This window comes from Poromitra crassiceps (assembly GCF_964638095.1).
Source record: "Poromitra crassiceps genome assembly, chromosome: 2".
Taxonomy (NCBI): Eukaryota; Metazoa; Chordata; class Actinopteri; order Beryciformes; family Melamphaidae; genus Poromitra; species Poromitra crassiceps.
The window spans coordinates 66,556,987-66,579,047 of NC_139624.1; the positions used below are offsets into that span (position 1 = coordinate 66,556,987).

Genomic DNA, 22,061 nt, shown 5'->3' on the forward strand with positions numbered 1-22,061 from the left:
GTCCTGATTGGCTCTGAGAGGCTGTTTACAATGAGCCGCTAAACCCTTGTCTGAGCTGGAGATAGCGACTGTTCGACTGCAGTAACAACATAGACGAGTCTTTCCCTCTCTAAATACCTTCAGTTCTGTTGATTTAACATGGCATCATGTAGAACAGGGATACTCAACTTGCTTTGCCCGGGGGCCACTTTTGTGAAATGATAGGAGGCCAGGGGCCAGTTAATAAAAAAACAATATACATTTTTCTGTAGCGGATTGTAGGTTTTTGGGGTGTCAGCCGGAGTTTAGTCTGACAATGTTGTGCACGCCGGATAGTTAGTTAGGTTAAGTTAGTTAGGTTAAGTACATACATAAGTGCCTGGGTAGCAAGCAGACGGTGGTATTTGACAATTAGCAGCTAAATCAAAGATTATTGAAAGATATTCCATATTCCAGACTGAAATGCTATAACAGAAGTGGAGTATTGGCCAGAATGACATTAACATGCCGCAAGTTGAGTATCACTGATGTAGAACATGATCAATTCATTCATTTATTTACATAGTTTATTCCTGTGATGCACAGTGTCGATGAGTGGTTTTGATAACCCCTAGTCACCACTGACCTCAGTTGGAAAACCTTCACCTTTGTAGTAGATGACACAATCTTCATTTTTGGGTGTACTGTTCCTTTAGCAGTTTCTGCTTTAAGTCTGCATGAGTCTAGACCTGAGCGTTCTGTGAAATGAGTGTGAACTCTGAAATGCACATGATGTGTTGTAATAATGTGAACATGATGTATCTTCACCATGCAACAATTATGTGGCAATAACACAAAATGGACACTATCACAATCGCTATTTTTCATCTCTCATGGGAAACATTTTGCTCTATTCACCTTATGTAGCGCGCCCACTTGACCCATTGTGTCACGACTTCCTGTTCAAAACGCCGGCTGATTTACCTGCTCAAACTAGTCTGACTCACCTGGTCAAACCTAGTTTGACTCACATATAGGTCAGACTAGGTTTATGAGTCACAGAAAGTGTAAACACAATCAGAACTTCAGATTGTGTTTACACTTCCGGTTAGTCTCTCAAGCCAGACTGTCTCTTCTACATAAGGTGAAAAGGTTTAGAAAGGTTCACCAATTGTTTGTTTTTGTTTAGGCAACTAAAACTTGGGTTCAGGTTAGGCAACAAAAACAGCTTAAGGTTAGAGAAAGATTTGTGTCACGGTTACAGTAAATATGAAAAACTTGAACTGAAAATGAAATGAGTCTTGACTCCTTCATGTAATCCTTTCGTGGTGGATAATCATATTCCTGGTTTTATGCATAAGCATCAAGCACATAATTTGCATTTAAAGCCCCCCTCCAGTCATTTTTGTCATTTTTAAGATATTTCTTAAAATATCTTCTGTAGCTATGTTTCCCTACTCTGTTGATTAGCCACAGGGTTCGCCAGTGTATTTTGTTGACAAATAACCTTATTTTTTCCCTCAAAGTCCCAAAAATAAGCTGTTGGCAAAAATGGGTGATGACGTCAGACATTATGGTTGGCTAAAGACTGACGTATGATATTCAGATAACACATTACAGTATGTAGTTACATTAAATAGCTGGCGTTAGCCTCTGTCATTAGCTAGCTGTTAGCTCTGTGAGCTACATTAGTTATGTGGTAACAAAACGCCACTGTTTGATATTGTCAATCAGTTTGAGTCACGCTCTTTCCATAAGCACCAGCTTTGATATTTGTTGGCTGGTTGTTGATATTTATGCCAATATTGTGGCTTCTGGACAAACATTTTGTGGCGTATAGGGCTGTTTCTGGTCTACGCCTGGAAGGGAGACAAAGATTGTATATTGAAGGCAGGAGCGAGGCTCTTATCCTTTTTGGACAACAGTGCTACAGCCATGATGTGGCAGTTAGTGGACGTTTTCATAGAACATCAATGGTGTACTGTCAGGTATGACAAAGTGACTGGAGGCGGGGCTTTAAAGACAGAAACAGTGCATCTTTCTCATGTGTAAGACACCGGCGTTCAGATGGATTGGCCTCGTACTTCATTCCTGCTGCAATAGTCATCACTAGAAGGCCATTTGTTGTGTGTAAAGGGCCATATATTCAATCAATGTGACAAATTCCCATTCAATGCCGCAATGTAAATTCAATTCAGTCCACAGAAGTTCACGGTTTAGACACATTGTCATCGTTCAAAGGCGCCAAGGCCTCAGATCAGCGAATGCGTATACGGTGCACTTTAAGAAAAATGGCTTCCCTGCCATCCGCCAAGGCTGCAGCTGGTTTGTCACACTCACAGAAACCTGGAGCCACCTCAACTCACTGACACCGCTCCACAATGAGAAGACATGAGTCACCTCAACTCACTGACACAGCTCCACAATGAGAAGAGATGAGTCACCTCGACTAACTGACACAGCTCCACAATGAGAAGAGATGAGTCACCTCAACTCACTGACACAGCTCCACAATGAGAACAGATGAGTCACCTCAACTCACTGACACAGCTCCACAATGAGAAGAGATGAGTCACCTCAACTCACTGACACAGCTAGAGAATGAGAACAGATGAGTCAGTGTCCTTCATTAAACACCACGACTGTGTGTGTGTGTGTGTGTGTGTGTGTGTATGTGTGTGTGTGTGTGTGTGTGTGCGTGTGTGTGTGTGTAGGCAACCAACCTTGATCGACTCAATAGCGATGAATGCCGCTCTGCCTTGAGGAAGAGAGAAGTGTGCTAAAAAGCAATTATCTGAATGCCTGTGAATGTCTGCGCACGCACGCACACACACACACACACACACACGCACGCACGTACGCACGCACACACGCACGCACGCACGCACGCACGCACACACACACACACACAAGCAGGGAAAATGTAGCAGCAAGTTGGGAGGGAAAGGTGATTAGCTGAATTATGAGGCTAATTAGCTCAACGCTAACTATCCTCATGTCCCATCAGCCGTATCTGATAGCAACCTGGCGCCCCACAACCTCCCACCACACACACATTCACAGAGAGGCTACACACACAGACTCCCATACACATACGGTATCATCACATTTGCACACTCAAGCACACACAATATTCGTATGCATTCACATTCTTAAAGGAACTCTGCTGATTTTCAACCAGCTTTGTATCATTACAAAATCACTAATATATTCAAAAACTGTAAACAGTTTTGCAGGAATTCATTTAGTTTGACAGTTATTGAGAGTTGATTTGAGCGAATTTGTAGACCAGTGATGTCATTCATGCACAAAATGACATCGCTGGTCCACAAATTAACTCTTTAGTCCTCCTCTCACAGGTACCTCACAGACTAATTAGTCCTCTCACAGGTACCTCACAGACTATTTAGTAATTAGTCCTCCTCTCACAGGTACCTCACAGACTAATTAGTCCTCCTCTCACAGGTACCTCACAGACTAATTAGTCCTCCTCTCACAGGTACCTCACAGACTAATTAGTCCTCCTCTCACAGGTACCTCGCAGACTAATTAATCCTCCTCTCACAGGTACCTCACATACTAATTAGTCCTCTCACAGGTACCCCACAGGCTAATTAGTCCTCTCACAGGTACCTCACAGACTAATTAGTCCTCTCACAAGTACCTCACAGACTAATTAGTCCTCTCACAGGTACCTCACAGACTAATTAGTCCTCTCACAGGTACCTCACAGACTAATTAGTCCTCTCACAGGTACCTCACAGACTAATTAGTCCTCATCTCACAGGTACCTCACAGACGGCGGCCTTCATCTGTATGCACGGACCGCCGGCCGGACCTCAGACGTGGCCTCTTCCAGAGAACTCTCCCAGAGAGGAGGCAAAGATGTGCAGGGAGACATCGACAGGTAAGGACCCAGTCTGTCACTCATCCACATACTGGATACTGGAGAGATGAGAGAAAACTGTGAATATAATTTGCATCCAATGTTTACAATTTCCATTTGGATTTCCATTTTCCATGTGTAGCTGATGCTCCTATCCAGAACGACAGGAGAAAAGTTTCAGTTCCCAATAGTCCATGGGCCAGACCAGATATCAGTACCATATGGGTGGGCAAAACTTTACCTATGCTAAATTGTTTATAGGGTCAATATAAGTAAATTAATATATGATAGCCTTTCCACAGCAGTAGCTTTTCATATTTATTGGACATTTTCTTATTTTCCCCTATTTAGTCCATGGGCCAAACACAAAAATTGCACATATCGGTACCACTCAAGTGGACAAATTCTAATCATGATTTTTGAACAGGTATATATCCATAGATGATATTTTAGTATGATAGCCTTTGCAGAATGGCAGCTTTGTCACAGTTATCGGCTCATGAAGTTAGCAAACCCCTACAATAAATTCGATTCTAGGTGCTGATCCATAACCTATTTTAGGCTCAGGACCTTTAACCATGTTCTATGATAACATGTTTGACAACATTGTAAAGGGTAGCTTCTTAGCTTTCATTTGAGCTCAGTTGTGTGTCTGTCTGACAAATAAAGAGCTCACATGGGCTCTTCAAAGTGTCAGTGACATTCATTTTTCCACAGTTTTCGCCTAAATTATAGTCTTTATTTCAGCACTGTGGCATCTAGGAACATCAGAGACACAAACAACAAACACTGGAATACTCATATAGGACTATAAGGATTCAGAAAAGGTATAATGAACCCATACTATCCCATCGTGAGGGGTGAATTTTGCCCTTTGAATTTGGTAGAAGAATGCCTTCTCGAGGGAAATGGGCCAGAACCCAAAATGTAAGATATCGGTACCATCCGGTTGGAGAAATTCTACTTGTGATTTTTTTAAATTCCTATGACCATGGTAGCTTATTAGTGCTTAACCACCCCTCTTAAATTATGGACTTATGGGAATTATGGGAAATCATATTTCTTTCATTATATCCTCTCCCTGGGGTGTCTGGACTACTAACTGTTAATATTACATGTCTAGATATAGGCATGCTATCCTATGATACTATACATACCATACCATACTATACTATACTAGATAGATATATATGCTATACTTAATTGTCTACTAAATTGGCACATTTCCCAGTCAAAAAGAGGGTAAATTGGCACGCTTTTCAGTCAGAAATTGTTTTATTTGTGTTACGGTATATGTACGGCTACATTCAAAATGTTTCCAGTCTTTCAACACAGTATTAGGACAATCTACCCTTCCTGAGACCATGTCATCCACGAGGGCAACACCATCATCGTCATTCACATCTGAGTCTGTCAGCTGTGCAGCAAGCTCTTCTTCACTGTGTTGGTTGGCACATGTTTGTAGTTTGCACAGGTTTGTGCATTTCAGACCGTTATTGAGACATGTGCACTCTGGTGGTTTGCACGACCTCACACACTTGCAGGACAGCAACTGCAAGACGGCACCTGGTGCTGGGGAACCGTGCATCCACTGGATTTCAAGCTGCCCCTCATCATCTGTGGTCCACCTATGGTCCTTAAAGTACAGTCCATTGTTGATATCATGGGAAACTCCTTTGTGAATCCACTCAGTCCAGATCAATATGAGTTTGTCAGCTTGTCAACTGCAACTGTTGCCCCGCCAGATGTAGCTAACCTGCATGATTCCAGCCACAACATCCAGCAGTGGAGGAAACTGCTCTACAGCGCTGCCAGCAAAGTCAGTCTGATCAAATTCTTGTTTGAGGAATGGAAAGGACCCAAACACAGATAGAAACTACAAGACAAGGCCTTATATGTTACCTGTGAAGTAGTCTACTTCAAAATCAACAAGAACCAATGGGAGGAGGTAACACAGCTCAAATCCTCTCAGAAAGAAGCTGACACTTGCATGCTAACGGCGGGTTCACACACACGCCTTGAGCGACGCTTTAAGCAACGCCTAAGCAGCGCAAATGTTTTGATTACACGAGGGAAAATAACAATTACAGCCGGCCAGGAAATAGACAGACATCGTCACTTGCACATTGCAATAAAAAAGAGGACTCACCCATGCTATAAATCAGATCTGAAAAGTGTAAAAAACCACTGCTCATGTGATCAGCGTAGCGCAGAGTGGGGCTTCAGTGTGGCGTCCTGTGTGAACGCAAATAGGCGCCTAGCGTGCATGAAGCAATGCCTATATGCCTAGGCGTCGCTCTAGGCGTGTGTGTGAACCTGCCGTAATGCATGCTCTCCATGTAGCAGAGTCTGGCTTCAAGGCAGTGATCATCATGGCAGACACAGATGTCCTGCTACTGACTCTGGGTTGGAGCAAGGACATCCCATGCCCAATGTACCAAAAATGTGGAACACAGAACAAGACAATGTTCGAGGACATCACCAAACTATGCAAATCACGCGGCGATAGTATTGCTGGCGCCTTGATTGGCATGCACACGTTCACTGGCTGCAACACTGTCAGCGTATTTGCAGGACACGGAAAAGTGGGCACCCTGAACAGACAGGACATATCAAGAAGCCTTCCTTGAGCTCGGCCGTGCTTGGGATGTCTCTAATGAGCTCTTCAAGGAGCTGCTGGAAATCATGTGCCACATGTATTATGTATATGTAACCTCTACACACATTACAGATGTCAACCTCCTCCGATACCAACTTTTCTGCACCAGACGTGGGGAGGTCAAGTCCAGCCAGCTTCCACCATTTGAGGATTGGCTATTAATGCATTCCATTCATGCAAAAGATCAGACTGCAATCTCTAGACGGTCTCTTCAAACCCAGCCATCTGTACCAAGCCCCAAGGACCATGGGTGGACCACAGACGATGAGGGGCAGCTTGAAATCCAGTGGATGTGCGGTTCCCCAGCACCAGACTGTTTTGCAGTTGCTCTCCTGCAAGTGTGTGAGGTCGTGCAAACCACCAGAGTGCACAGGTCTCAATAATGGTCTGAAGTGCACAAACCTGTGCAAACTACAAAAATGTGCCAACCAGCACACTCAGATGTGAATGACGATGATGGTGTTGCCCTCGTGGGTGGCATGGTGTCTCAGGAAGGGTAGATTGTCCCAATATTGTCCTGAAAGACTGGAAACATTTTGAATGTGGCTGTTCATATAATGTAACACAAATAAAACTATTTTTGACTGAGAAACGTGTCAATTTACTCTGTTTTTGACTGAGAAATGTGCCACTTTAGTAGACAAGCATAGTCTATCTAGTATAGTATAGTATAGTATAGTATAGTATAGTGTAGTATGTACAATATCATAGGATAGTTTGCCTATATCTATGTAATATTAACAGTAGTCCAGACACACCCTAGGCAATGGATAATGAAAGAAAGATTATTTCCAGGGAGGGCACTTTCCTAGTTTTGAACGACAGCAGTCCATAATTTAAGAGGGGATAAGCACTAATAAGCTACCAGTCATCAAGGTCTATCATATAAAAACATAATCTAGGGATGTATATGAATTTTAAAAAATCACAAGTAAAATTTGCCCACCTGGCTGGTACCGATTTGTTAAATTTAGGGCTCTGGCTCATTTCCCTTGAGAAGTCATTCTTCTACCTTAAGGGCCACATTCACCCCTCACGATGGGATAGTATGGGCACATGATACCTTTTCTGAATCCTTATAGTCCTGTGAGTATTCCAGTGTTTGTTGTTTGTATCTCTGATGTTCCTAGATGCCACAGTGCTGAAATAAAACTATAGTTTAGACAAAAATTGTGGAAAAACGAATGTCACTGACAGTTTGAGGAGCTCCTGTGACCTCTGTATTTGTCAGAGAGACACACAACTGAGGTTAAATGAAAGCTAGGAAGCTACCCTTTAAAATTATATCAAAGATATTCTCATCAAACATGAGTAAAGGTCCTAAAAAGAGCCTAGAATAGGATATGCATCAGCACCTAGAATCCAAATTATTGTAGGGGCTGGCTAACTTCATGAGCTGATAACCGTGAGAAAGCTACCATTCTGGAAAGGCTATCATACTAAAATATCATCTATGGATATATACATGTTCAAAAATCATGATTAGAATTTGCCCACTTGAGTGGTACCGATATGTGAAATTTTGGTGTTTGGCCCATGGACTACAAGGTGCTCTCTGACGGAGCGGCAGATTTTGCTAGTTACCGTTCACTTTCAACTATAGAGCGAGGTGGATGTTTGTTTGGAAAACCCACTGGACTGTGTGTGTTGGAAGTGTGTGCGTGAGGAAAACGTTTGGTTCTGGTGAGGAAAAGCTGGATTTGGTTGAACGTTTCCAAGCAGAAACTGAAGGTCCATCATCTCAACCATTCACATTTGCCACTAAAACAGTCCAGGATAAGAAGAGATTCTAGACTTGCAAATGAAACATGAGAAAATAAGGCAATCTCTTGGTGCAGACCTACCCCCACGCACCCCCCATAGATAAATGTTTTACTTGCCAGTGGAGACAGTCTCTTCTTAAGCTCTGCTGGCTTCCCAATCTTCTCCTATGCACCTGTCTCCTGGTACAGGTGTGCAAATAACCGGCAGTTTCCACTAAAACAGTCACCATGGAGAGCACTTGATTAACAACATAGCATGCAAGCAAACAGCAGTGACATTACCGATCTAAGTGTTGTATGTCAGCTACCTGTTCGCTTGTGCGGTAAATGCAATAGCCTATCTGTGAGTGTAATTTTTTATTTGTGCTGTTTTTTTTATCCTTGTAAATCATTATATTTTGCAGTGTATGAAAGAGCTCCCACATTATTCCTGTCACAAAAGAGGTTGGAGAAGGAATGAGAGAAATAGGAGCTAATGAGAAAGATAAGATACAAACACCCAAATGCAAGTCTGGAGGTAAGATACATGTATGGCAGAGCAGGAATGAGTCTGAAGGTAAGATAAGGTAGAGCAGGTTTGAGTCTGAAGGTAAGATATGGTAGAGCAGGTATGAGTCTGAAGTTTTGCGTGAGCACAGAGGAGTTTCCAGCCTGTGTTGAAAGCATGGGGAGCAAATCCACTCTGCATATCAGCTTTGTACCAAACGTGTTGAGTTTGCTCATCGCTGATGTGACTTGTCACATGTGGCGGGCGGCCAGCGCGCGTGACTTGTCTTGTCTTTTAAGTTAAGTTAAGATAAAGAACAAAGGAAAGATAGAGTGTCAAGGAAATGAGGAAATGTCCTTGAGGCGAGAAGCAGAGACTTGCTATTGATTGAAAGCTGTCAGGCTGTGGCTGTCATCACAGGGCTTCAGAGAGGCTGCTGGCGGGCGGGCAGCGACCCATGGGGCCAGTGGGATTTTAATGAGTCCCGCCGTTCAGGACAATGGGAGAGATGATCAGATCAGATACACTGCCACTGCCACTCAAACGTTTGGACGCCAAATGTCTCTTTATTACCTCTGCCAACGGAGTTGGCCGGGAGCTAATGTTCTCGTCTCCGCTACTAGATTACTTTCGCTGCCCTGCTTCGGGACCAGTGTCCAGGGTTTCCCCCAGAAACGTTGTTCGGCCCGGTGGCAAGTCTCTTTTGACAGGGCCATGTGTATTTTGTGACAGCAGCCCAGCGTCAGACTGATGGCAGCATTAATATACATATATGTATAAAAATTATTGTATGTGTAATGAAGTTATTATGCATATAATGTATAATATATGGTGTGCATGATGTATATTATATTGTAATATACATTATGTATAGAATTGTTGTGTACATTGGATAAATTCTTAGATGTGGTTCAACACAAGTTAATATCAAAGCATTGGCTTATTGGGGTAATATTGGAATGTATTATTAGGAATAAGTATTGATAGGGATATGTGGGTGGATTTATGATATTGTGTGTGTATGGGTAAGTTTGTATACACATATATGTATATACATACATATATATGTATGTATGTATGTATGTATGTATGTATGTGTATACATGTATACATGAGCGTGTGTGGAGGAGCGTGGGAGTTGAGATATGCATAGGGATGTATGAATTTGTTTATGAATGATTTGGGGGCAGGACTAGATAAGCCTAGGCTTCTTCCTGCCCCTTTTCAAACAGTTAGCCTTTTTTATGTTTGAGTTTGCTTTTGATGAAGTCTATTAGACTGTTATGTTTACTGGTTTTTTCACTTTATGTATTGTTTTAACTGTTTGAAATAAATTGTTTCAATCAATCAATCAAGGTAGGGCCCGGTCCGTTTCTTTGAACAGAATCATCGATGGAATCGTGGAATTGAGAAAGCTTAAAAAATAAGCAAAAAAAAAAGGCTAGGCAAAATTAGGCACACACAATTTCGGGTCAATTTCGGCCTGGTGGGCCATTGCCCGCACTTGCATTAATTACACTGAGGGAAACCCTGAGTGACATACAACCTGTCCAGTCAGCTCCTTTTAGAACTGAATCCACTTTATTTGGAACAATAATTAATCTTACTGGAGGACTCAACAAACAGCCAAACTGCCAGCCAAACTGCTGGCGGGCTGGCGGGACGGACGGACGGATGGACGGACGGGCGAGCGGGCAGCCGGGCCGGGGGCACGCCTGATTATCTGTGATGGACTGAGCATCAAATCAGAGCGAACCTGAGCGCAGGTGCAGATACACTCTAATCTGCCCCTGTCAGTCACAGAGCTCTCTTCCTGTCGGCCCTGAGGTGAACACACAGACAGGATGTTAAATATGAGCTCTCTTCCTGTGGGCCCTGAGGTGAACACACAGACAGGATGTTAAATATGAGCTCTCTTCCTGTCGGCCCTGAGGTGAACACACAGACAGGATGTTAAATATGAGCTCTCTTCCTGTCGGCCCTGAGGTGAACACACAGACAGGATGTTAAATATGAGCTCTCTTCCTGCCGGCCCTGAGCATGGACCTATTATAATATGGACTGGGCATCAGACTGGTTCAGTGAAGCCACTGCATGTTAGATCGCCGCTCTGGTGGCTGAATCCAGTATTAGGTCACAAGGCCCGCCTCCCCATGTTAGTGGATGGGAAAATCAAAACCGAAATAATCACAGTATACGTCAGATCATTTTTTTCCAAAGGTGGTTTGTATCATTTTAGATAGTCATTATCATGCTAATGCCTGTGCAAGTGGTCATTTTTCTGATCAGTTTGTTTTTAAGTAGTTATTTGACGTATAAAAAGGGATAAAAATGGATGATTGACAGCTGTGGCAGCCAGTCTCAAGCCGTCATTGGCTGGACAGGCTCTTCACAGTATAGAACTAGCGTTAGTTTTACATAGACAGGACACAGTGCTGCTTTGTGCTTTCATCATGTAACGCTGCCTGGAGGTCTGGGTGGCTCTGCTGGGTGTGTGGGCCCGGGACAGAGGCTCTTAGCACGGGTAGTTGCTCCCTGGAGGTCGGGGTGGCTGTGCTGGCTATCAGACATATCAATGGACCGCAATAAAAATAACATTGTTTTGAGAAAGGCACGCGAGGAATTAACGTTGGTTGGGGACTGAAGTAAGTTCAGAAAATATGTGTTTTAGTAGTTACTCCAGCTACGTTAGTAATAGCGTTAGCCACTTTCGCTAGTCGGCTGTTTTTCATTATTTATCGGCTTAATATTACTATAACTTAACACTTTCAGTGCCACGGCCCTTGGGCAAAAGGTTGCTTGCTGTGCCACATAGGCCGCAATGCATTTTAAAACAGTCATATAATTTCTTTAATAATTACTATGTAAACACTGAACACGCACAAATAACGATGAGACTCTCTTCTATCACCTGCAAAAAAAAGTTTATTGATCCCATTTTCCGTTCTTTAGTTATGAGCCGGAGAAGATAGCTTGATTGAACGAAAAACAGAGCTTTTTTTCTACGAGCTGAGATAATGAGCCTTTTGTGAAATTAAACATTTCAAGCACATCACTGACTCTGAAGCTAATTTTCTGATGTAGTCACACCTCAAAAATAATTTCCTTCAATAAAACAGTGAAGGCAAGGGAATTTTGTTTGGAAGAATAATATTTTTAGCTGAAACCAGCAGCGCTGGCGCCTGCATGCGCTGCTGGTTGCAGCTTCTTGCTGATCTTTTGCTGCTGGTGGGCATCGGATATTCTGGCTTGCGTTTGCCAACCCTGTCCTGCTGTCTGGGTCTGTGTTGTGTACTTGGCTCTGCGTGCCCACCTCCCCCCCTCCTCCTCCCCCCCCCCCCCCGTTGTGGGAGGAGTATCTCTCTGCTCTGCTGTTTTATCTGCCTGTGCTCAGCACTGAAAAAGGTCGCTAGATCCTGCTTTTTTACAGCCGCGTGTACCAGCTCCCATGCTTCGAGTTGAGAATAATAACAAATCCACGGCTGATCATGTGTTGCAGCGGACACGGAGGCTGTTGCAGCGGACACCGAGGTGCTCAATTGTGATAGCAGATTGGCTGCTGCAGGGGCACAGCTAAACGTTGCTTCAATGAAGCCGCTGCATACGGACGGATGCGATGCGATTTCCTTCCCCCCAATGACTTCTTCTGTGTGTTTCACTCCACGTTCTCTCATCTGGAGAGCGCTGTCGCCACCTAAGGGTTCTGTAAAATAGGTTAGACACATTCAATACCTCTGATCTTGTAAGAGGCGATGTAAGAGGCATAGATCGACACCCCCCCGTCAAAAAAAAAAATTCGAGTTATTGACGCCATTTGGCGTCGCTGGCACTGTACGGTAAATTTCTAATGACGCCATATGGCGTCGCTGGCACTGAATGTGTTAACAACCGATAACGATAGCTGGAATAACACAATAATATACACATATTTTCAGAACTTACCAGGTTGTCCAACTGCCAGGAAATGTGTTTTATAAGATGGGGCCTAGTACGCAAGCACCAGCCATGAGCTAATCGCTAACGGGTTAGCCGTTAGCGTCACATAAACAGAGGTTTTATTTTTGGTATTAAAGCAACAAACATTTTTATATGGATATCTCAGAGAAATGCTTTGACTGTGGGGCTGTTCGTTCTTCACAAGCTCCTTTCTTAGCTGTTGTAAGGATATACGGTAGTTAACAGAGACGAGACTAGGCAGCTAGGCTAACGTTACCACTGAGCTATATTAAATGGAACGTTACAGCAGGCTGCCCTACCCACACTATACCAGTAAACAACGTAGCGTAAAGCGTCAAGGTTAGATTTGTAAAACCAACATTTGCTCCAAAAGGAATTAAATCATAAAGTTAATCAAAATGCCACGGAAACATTAGGCTAGCTTAATCAACACAGCAGTGGATCGGATAATTTCCCCAGTGAGGCCGAGAGGAGCCTCCACTTCCGGTCCGGGCTGAGAGCACAGCAGCCCGGAGGAGAAATCTCCGACAACCAAAATCAGATTTTCGTACAGGCGTAATTTTGATAAACTGATCTCATAGTGGGACTCTTCCTGGTTACTTTTGGCGAGACAAAAAATATTACAACTTAAAGTGTTATATTTACAGAGCTAGACTGTGTATAAATACACAACGCACTGTGCGCATTCTAGAAACAGCAGCTCTACATAAGAAAGTTCAGAGGGGCGTGGAGCTCTCACAGGTTCTCAATCAAGGGCACTACTGCGCAGACTCTGGTTCAGTGATCTGGCCGGATTTTGGCTTCAATACACATACAGGGCGGAGATAGGGACGCTCTCTCCATTCATATTATAACTCAATGGCCCTGAGGTGAACACACAGACAGGATGTTAAATATGAGCTCTCTTCCTGTCGCCCCTGAGGTGAACACACGGACAGGATGTTAAATATGAGCTCTCTTCCTGTCGGCCGTGAGGTGAACACACAGACAGGATGTTAAATATGAGCTCCCTTCCTGTCGGCCGTGAGGTGAACACACAGACAGGATGTTAAATATGAGCTCTCTTCCTGTCGGCCGTGAGGCGAACACACGGACAGGATGTTAAATATGAGCTCCCTTCCTGTCGGCCCTGAGGCGAACACACGGACAGGATGTTAAATATGAGCTCTGTGAAGCTTCCCTTCTGTTTGCCAGGTCTTAACTCCACGCTGCATTAAGCATCTCTCACCTGGCCTCCACACCAAGCCCAAGCTCAGCTAAAGCCTGTGTTAGCGTGTTAGCGGTGTTAGCCTCAGGGGCTACGTGCAAACGTTGATGCTGCCTGCAGGGCAGAAAGTCCAGATAGGACCAGGATTGAACTCTGAAGCCTTGAAGCCTGTCTTCTCTCCTCCACACCCCACCCCCACCCCCATTAAACTATATGTCAATAGGCCTACACACTAGGGATCCACGCACGCACACGCACACGCACACACACACACACACACACACACACACGCACGCACGCACGCACGCACACACACACACACACACACACACACACACACGGACACACACACATCCCCACTCGCAGATTCCCATCCAACCTCTTTATTTTTAGATTGTAAGTGAACCAAATTAAATATTTATTGTGGTCTTGCCTGTCCTGATTTGACCCGGATTTATTTTCCATCTTTGGCTTGTTTTTTGAAACTGAGGAACTGACACCAGCACTTGCATGATGGTTACTAGGGGTGAGGATAAAAATCAATACAGCATATTGTGATATTTTGCATGGCAATATTGTATCGATACAGGGAGGGCAAGTATCGATCTTTTAAAATCGTGATAATATCGTATGGTATCATCGTGGTATATTAATATCGTATCGGGGTTGGCTCTGATGATTCCCACCCCTAATGTTGACGGTTGTTTTAAATCACAGAGACATTTTCTGAAATATATGAACATCAAGTTGTCTACCTCTGTTTTTCCTTTAGGGGAACTAAACCTGCCTGCCTCTACTGGGGATTTAAAAAAAATGCAAATTAACATCTCAACTTGGGACTCACCTAGAGGGAGCGGATCCTAAACGGGCCTTAGACTGACTCTGGGTGGGAAAGGGGTTCTTGATGATGTAAGCGGAACCGAAATCAGCCAATGGGCAGACCCAGCTGCAAAAGTGGGTTCTAACCCCTAGAGAGCACTCTCAGCTGCATGAGAATTACAGTGTGTAGATGACTCTCACATGTGGAGATTTTGACCAGAATCCTTCAGCAAAAACCCAAAAGCTGTATTGTTTTGGGTTGAGTTACCTTTCAAGAGAAGCATTATTTTGGGGCATTTTTGCCTTGAGATGGTGATATCCTCGGTCCAGGTTCAAACCAAGACAAATTAAATTCCACTGTGTAACGCTGAAGAAAGCATGGTGTGCTGTCCCAATGCAGGCTCAATGCATGAAGAGGGGCTTCTGTAATGGCTATAGGTGTCACAGTCATCAGGCCTGGTTTTGCTTTGCTGCCTTGTATTTGCCTCTGGCCACGGGCCGTGGCTGCACGCTAATTCAAACTTGTTTCTGCAGAGCAGTCAGTGTATGGAGGCAGTGAAGCAGTTGGTGTATGGAGGCAGTGAAGCAGTCAGTGTATGAAGGCAGTGAAGCTTTAGGACAAAATCAGGTTTGTGCAGAAAGCAGCGTTGCGTATAGTTTCTTTATAGAGAGAGCCAAAGTCGATGTCACTTCCTGCTTGATGTGCACCATCATCCGCCATTTATTTATATTTATTTATTTTCTCATACATTTTGTAAAATGCTAATGAAATAGTTTTACTACCAACTAACTAAACTAAACAACAAAAATTTGAAAAATGTTTTTTTTTAACCCGCAATTTATTTATTTTTTACGTTTTGGTCAAAGTGAAATGTTCTATGTTTCTAAATATAGCTGAACCTTTTGTTTTGACCAAGTAAAACTATTTTTTATAATCATTTTAGGAAATGTCTATGAGAAAATAAAAAAAGCTCTCTGGTGCGCATGTTGAAGCAGGAAGTGACATCAACTTTGGCTCTCTATGGTGTAAAGGGGAGAAGTTATTAAGTATTACAATGCTCACAAAATCAAAATCGACCTTTCTATTATGAGGCGTTATTGGGTAGGTGTGTGCATTCGGGACACACACACACAGACACACACACACACACACACACACACACACACACACACACACACACACACACACACACACACACACACACACACACACAGACTTTCTAATGCACAGCCTCAAACAAGCAACAAAAGGAAAACACAAACACTTACACACATGCAGGCACACATCCCTCACTCCCCTGCTAGCCTGGGCCTGGCAGACTTGTAAAGCAGAGACCGTCCCTGCGAGGCAGAGAGGCGTGAGTGGACAGCGTGTATATAAGCGTGGTTCCCACGAGGCTCGTTATGTTTCACGCTCCTCTCGCTGCGTAACGACTCCCCAGGCAGCTCCATCCCAAACCCACGCACCCCCGAGTATCGCCATGGAATCCAGGCTCGCTCATGGCCAGCAGGTGGCAGGAGACCATCTGGCCTGTGTTTGTTCTGCTGTATTCTCTGCTCTATGTTTAGACATGTGCAGCTCCATTGACACACAATGGGCACACAAGCTCAAAATGGCTTCAGTGCCTCGCTCAGAGGTACTTGAGCAAGGCATCTGACCAAAGGACAAACCGTTCCCAGTTTGGATTGAAACTGCACTCTTAGGAAATCCTTAAATCGCCAGTATGCAATCAACTTTATTTCATACTGGTGGTAACGCTTGAGAGTCAGTATGCAATAACTTTATTGCATACTGGTGGTAACGCTTGAGAGTCAGTATGCAATAAACTTAAATTTAAAACTTAAATAATAAATTGCTTTATTTCGGATATAATTTCAGAGAGTTAAGATGGAAGGATTTCTCCAAAACTGCCCTTCCACTCGGAGCCGCTACAGAGCTAAAGCTCAGACTAGCCCCTGTGATCCGTCCATAAACATTGATGAACTGAGCCTATATAGGCTAAAGGCTCCTCTCTAAAGATACCCTGCTGTCATGCAGCATAGATGAGTGCAGGCTCGTGGCACCGTGGAGGGCGGTGCCCAGGGAGAGCAGGGAGACACCCACAGCCTTACATGAATAAGCTTTTAGCATCCTGGTAGTCTGGGGCAAAGCTACAGTCCATGGTGATCCGGTAAAAAACAAGAAACGGCCGTTGCAGATCTGGTGGACGCGGAACTTTTCTGTGCTCCAAAAAACAAGTCTGCTCTGAAAACAAGGCGTCATATGAACGGAAACACATGTGATGCAAGTTATCTAGCCAGTTATGTAGCTACAAAAATAAAATGAACTAACACCATATAAATAAATAAATAAATAAAATACTGCAGCACACAAAGCGGAAACACTGCCGAAAACACCACTGGGGGGCGGGTCTTAGAGAGGAAGACCAACCACGCACTGCCACGAATAGGCACCAGGCTCCTTCCCCTTTGAGAGAGAGCCTGGTGATGCCAGGTTATAGCATCCTGCAGCCATGTCTCAAGCCCAGTGCCAGTGCAAGGGTGAGCTAGTTTCTAGCACTCAAAGTGTTTCAGCGACCCAATGCTAATTCATGTCAAAGAAAAAAAGGGGAGATTCTGAGTGAAACTAGCAAAGACAACACTTGCCCTACTGGGCGTAAGATATGGCCCCTGGTGTCTCCGTGTGGGTCTCTCTCTCTCTCTCTCTCTCTCTCTCTCTCTCTCTCTCTCTCTATCTCTGTCACTCTCTCTTTATCACTCTCCTGTCTCTCTGTCAATTGCTTCTTTCTCTTGCTCGTCTCCAACACTGAGGAGGAGAAATGCGTCTTCTCTGGGGGAGAAGCACCTGAGGAGGTCACATCACTGTCTGGAACGTTCTCTTGTTTTGTCGTCGTCGCTCTCTTTCTCTTTCCATCTGCATCTCAAACTTCGGTCTTTGTTCATCGTCTCTTAATGAACAACATGCTGCCGCGCCGCCGCGTGTCGCGCCACCCAAAACTAAACTTAGTGAGCTGTGTTGGTAATTGGGACAAGTTTCATTGTTGATTTCTGTACGCAGCTGTGTGTGTGTGTGTGTGTGTGTGTGTGTGTGTGTGTGTGTGTGTGTGTGTGTGTGTGTGTGTGTGTGTGTGTGTGTGTGTGTGTGTGTGTGCAGGCACACAGATATAGTCCCAAAACAGAAAGGTCCCCCACCTCCCCTTCACAGACAGAAATATTTTATAGTAACCTATCCCCCCCTCAGATATAGACATCATTATTGGGTTGTTTTCTGTTGCTTCCGTGTAGTTTGATACAGAGAACAGTTCGTTATCCAGCAATGGTGGCATGGAATTCATTACCAACTTTTTTGATTTCCGAAAGTAATACAACGTGCTCTAACAAAAAGAAGTTAAGATTGTATTGATTTACTCAAGGAATAGTGTAGTGCATTTGTTCCAAAACTGTGGTGGTCTGCGGGGGTCTTTTATTTTTATTATTACACAGATGACAGTTTTTACATAATACACATTAACCCTGAGGAGTAGGAACATATCACAATTTTGAAAATGAGCTTTGAAAGGGCAGTTTCTAGTATGATATGAAATTAGAAATCGATTGGTACCAACCATGTCATATAGCTTGACAAAAAGTTTTGTGAAAAAATTATTTTTCACAGCCTAATGTTTGCAGGTGTGTGTGTGTGTGTGTGTGTGTGTGTGTGTGTGTGCGTGTGCATGTGCATGTGCATGTGCACGTGTGTGTGTGTGTGTGTGTGTGTGTGTGTGTGTGCGCGTGTGTGTGAAGTGAAGTGAAGTGAGAAGACATCTCCTCCAACTTCACATTTCTTCAGACGTGGGTCCAGAATATGATCTCTGTGCCTCTTACTGTGAAGGAGTGCATGTATTTTTATTCATGGGTCAGGGTTGATATTTTGGGCACTTTTCATATGTGATCTTTGGTTTTGGGAAACGCTACACATAGGACCTTAACATGACAACATATTTCCTACAGTTGAAGGCCCACTGCCATGTCACACACATTATGCCTTCAGTTATAGACTGATCTGGCCTAGTTGACACTGACTGATTGAAAATCTTCAGATGGAGCCAAGAAATAATGATGTGGATGTGCGGTATGTCTGGGATGTCGACATGTAAATGTGTAGAAACCCTGAGGTCAGTCAGGAGCCTCTCTGTCAATCATTGACCTCTGAGTTGATTCATAATTCACAAGAGATTCACATATTCCACAGGTTCAACGTGGTTACGCACATTTATTAAGGTGTGAAAAGTATCTTCTGGCTACTTACATGTATATGACTGTAGAGAGAGTGAGACTGAAAACTCTCTCTCGCTCTCTCTCTCTCTCTCTCTCCCCGTCTCTCTCTGGAGGTGTCTTCCATCTACCCACCTAGCCCCATCAGGTTGCACCCTGGGGTGACACATGGCTGAAACAGGGTGCGCCCTGTCTGTCCCGCTCTCTGACTGATGACACCTCCCATATGGTTGAGGTCATGATCAGCACCCATGGGTCATTTTAGGCCCAATACCTGCCATTCTCTCTCTGTATGGGAGCTAAGTGTCTCTCTTTACCTGCTAGTGGACCAGTAGATCAGTTAAATGCAGTATATCTTCTGTAATCTGTAATCTGATTATGTCTCTATTTTAGGGGATAAGTGTGCTATGCATTTGTTTTGGTTCCTAAGTGAGATATCAGCATACAAAATGGCACCAACCCTCACATAAATTGACAACACACAATTTAAACAAAGTAACTTTTTTTTATGCTTTTGAAAGAATACTAGCTAAATTCATTCATTCTTTGACAAAATTATAAAACTTTTACAGAGTGGATTTAATGGAATGGATATAGCCTATGTGTTTAAGAAATGCATAAGCTACTGTATCTCTCTGTGACACAACCATACTTAACAAAGAATAAATACATAAATACATAGAAAGATGTGCTTATAATACACATTAGGGGCCCTACCCTGCGACAACAAAAATTAAGACCGCCATGGCGCCACCGACCTCTCTCTTCAACATTTCGATTGTTAACTGCTAAGTGGAAACAATTGAATTACTTTCCTTAAATTGTACAGTTACAGTGTATTTGTGTCTTTGTCATGTTCACAATCACAATTAGAGAGAATGAATAACATAGTGTAGGAGAATGACTGTTTTGATCATGTGTCACTGTTATCTCTTTACCTGCAATACAGTCTTAGAATTCAGGACAAAATCATATGTCAAACTAAAAAACTACTCAGATTTGAGTTTTCAGAGACAGATCTCACCAACTTAGGGGTCCATGGGTCTAATGTGGACTTAGGTCCTTCATATGAAAATGGTTCATAATCACAGCTGTATAGTAATCACAATTAGAGAGAATGAATAACAGTGTAGAAGAACGACTGTTTTGATAATAGTTTCACTGTTATCTCTCTACATGCATATCTGCAATACAGTCTTAGAATTCCCTACCTGTCTAATAGTGATATTATTGGCCAATTTATGATCTAAACTGTTCAAAAAGTATGACAATGACTTAAATTTGTATTATAATCATTTAAATCAGTTAAATAACAAAAGTCAAATAACTTTATAAATGCTTATTTATTGCAACTGCTTCTCAGTTAACAAACTCTGTGTCAGTTTTAAACAGTAAATACTGACAGCCAATTTTTGCGATTTCCATGTGCATCACTAAACACCCTTAGGAACACATCCATATCCAAGGCATTGGCTCTCTTGGACTCCACACTTAGCACCCCAAGGTCTGACATTGTTCATGGTGGTGTGCAAGTGATTTTTTTTTATCAATTTCAATGCAGAAAAGCTGCATTCACAAGAAGCTGTGCTGACAGGTAGGGCCACAGCAATTTTGCACAACCTGAACAGTTCATAGAAGACCTCACTGAATGGCTCCAGGAATACTGTGAACTCCAGTAAACTGGTTAGAGCCTGCATCCCAGCCGCCTTCTTCCTCCAAGATTGGCTTGATGGACCTCATGCTTAAGATCATCCAGGTTTGTGTTGCAACCCTGCCCAAGAAAAGTGTTAGTTGGTTAGTAAAATCTACCTTGAGAACATATAAAGCATTGAACTTAAATGTAAGTGGATAACATTATTTCCCTCTACTTTTAATGTTGAATTAATGTAGGCTAGAACAAGAAATACTTGCTGCTACACACATGCAATAAAAAGCAAACAACTAACTTATTAGCTAACGTTAGGCTACTATTAATTCAGTGGAGACGAAAAGTCTAAAGCAATGATTGTCCACATAATGGGTTTGATGGAGCTAGCTGGCTGGCTAATGCCAATGCTATGCCGACAGAGCCAAATTAAGTGGTTTGGTTGAGTTTGATGAAGCCAGCTGACTAGCCAACAACACTAATGTCAGCAAACAGAGCCACATTAAAATGGTAGTTTGGTTGGGTTTGAGCCAAGCCTTTGCCAGCCCACATGGCTATCTAAAGCACAACACTAGAAAACGAAACCAAATTAAACGGTAGGTGGTTGGTTCGTTTGTTGTGTTTTGACTGAGTCAGGCTGAGGGAGGCTCTGCTAACGCTAGTTAGCTGGTTGTGACGCTAATGTTAGCAAAGTTTAATTGGGTTTGAGCCAGGCTAACCGCGGCAACGTTAGAAACAGAACCAAATTGGCAGTAACGTTAGTTTGTTATGACTCACATACTTGCAATGTAATCCAGGAATTTAAATATAGTGTTCTTACCTCAAGAAGGGCGCGCATACTCCTGCAAATTGTGCAAAACTATCTTCCCCCGAGTCCAACTCTGACTGACTTGAGTGTGTGTTGAGTGTTGCCAGATCTCGAGAGAGAAACAAGCAACCAAGTATGGAAACAAGCCCAAGCTACTTTACAGAAAACACAAGCCAAAAGTCACTTACAATAAGTAGATTTGGCAACAACGCGAAGCATGTAGCACACCATGATTGACGACAATAAGAGCCAATGAATTGAATGAGAATTGGGGGGGCACACGGTGTGGCCAATCAGATTACAGGGGTGGCCAGTGCCCCCCCGTGCAACCCCGTAAGCCCCGCCCCTGGCTGGACATATACCGATTACATAACATGCCCACCGGTAACACCGTTAATTTTATGCAGGAAGAAAATAAAGAAAAAACTGTGTTTCAGTGCACGCCAGTGTAAATTACAAGCACTCCCTCCTATCTGACTGCACTGTCCATACTGTAACTCTCTGTTTAGACCAGCAAGTAACGTTGGTTGTACATGTTGTGAACACAATCCCCCCTCATACATACACATGTTGGTAAGACTCTTATCTATAGCCTGTGGGTATTCTGTTGTCACTGCC

At 43.3% G+C, this 22,061-nt stretch overlaps 1 protein-coding gene across 1 annotated transcript in view; it reads left to right on the plus strand.

The window, feature by feature from the left end:
- nav3 (neuron navigator 3) overlaps window positions 1-22,061 on the plus strand; it is a gene marked incomplete at its 5' end in the record, with an annotated part of 744,909 nt that overhangs the window by 547,739 nt on the left and 175,109 nt on the right. The window contains one exon of the mRNA XM_083631970.1: window positions 3,746-3,865. Coding sequence (XP_083488096.1) covers window positions 3,746-3,865 — 120 coding nt within the window. The remainder of the gene's footprint in view (window positions 1-3,745; window positions 3,866-22,061) is intronic.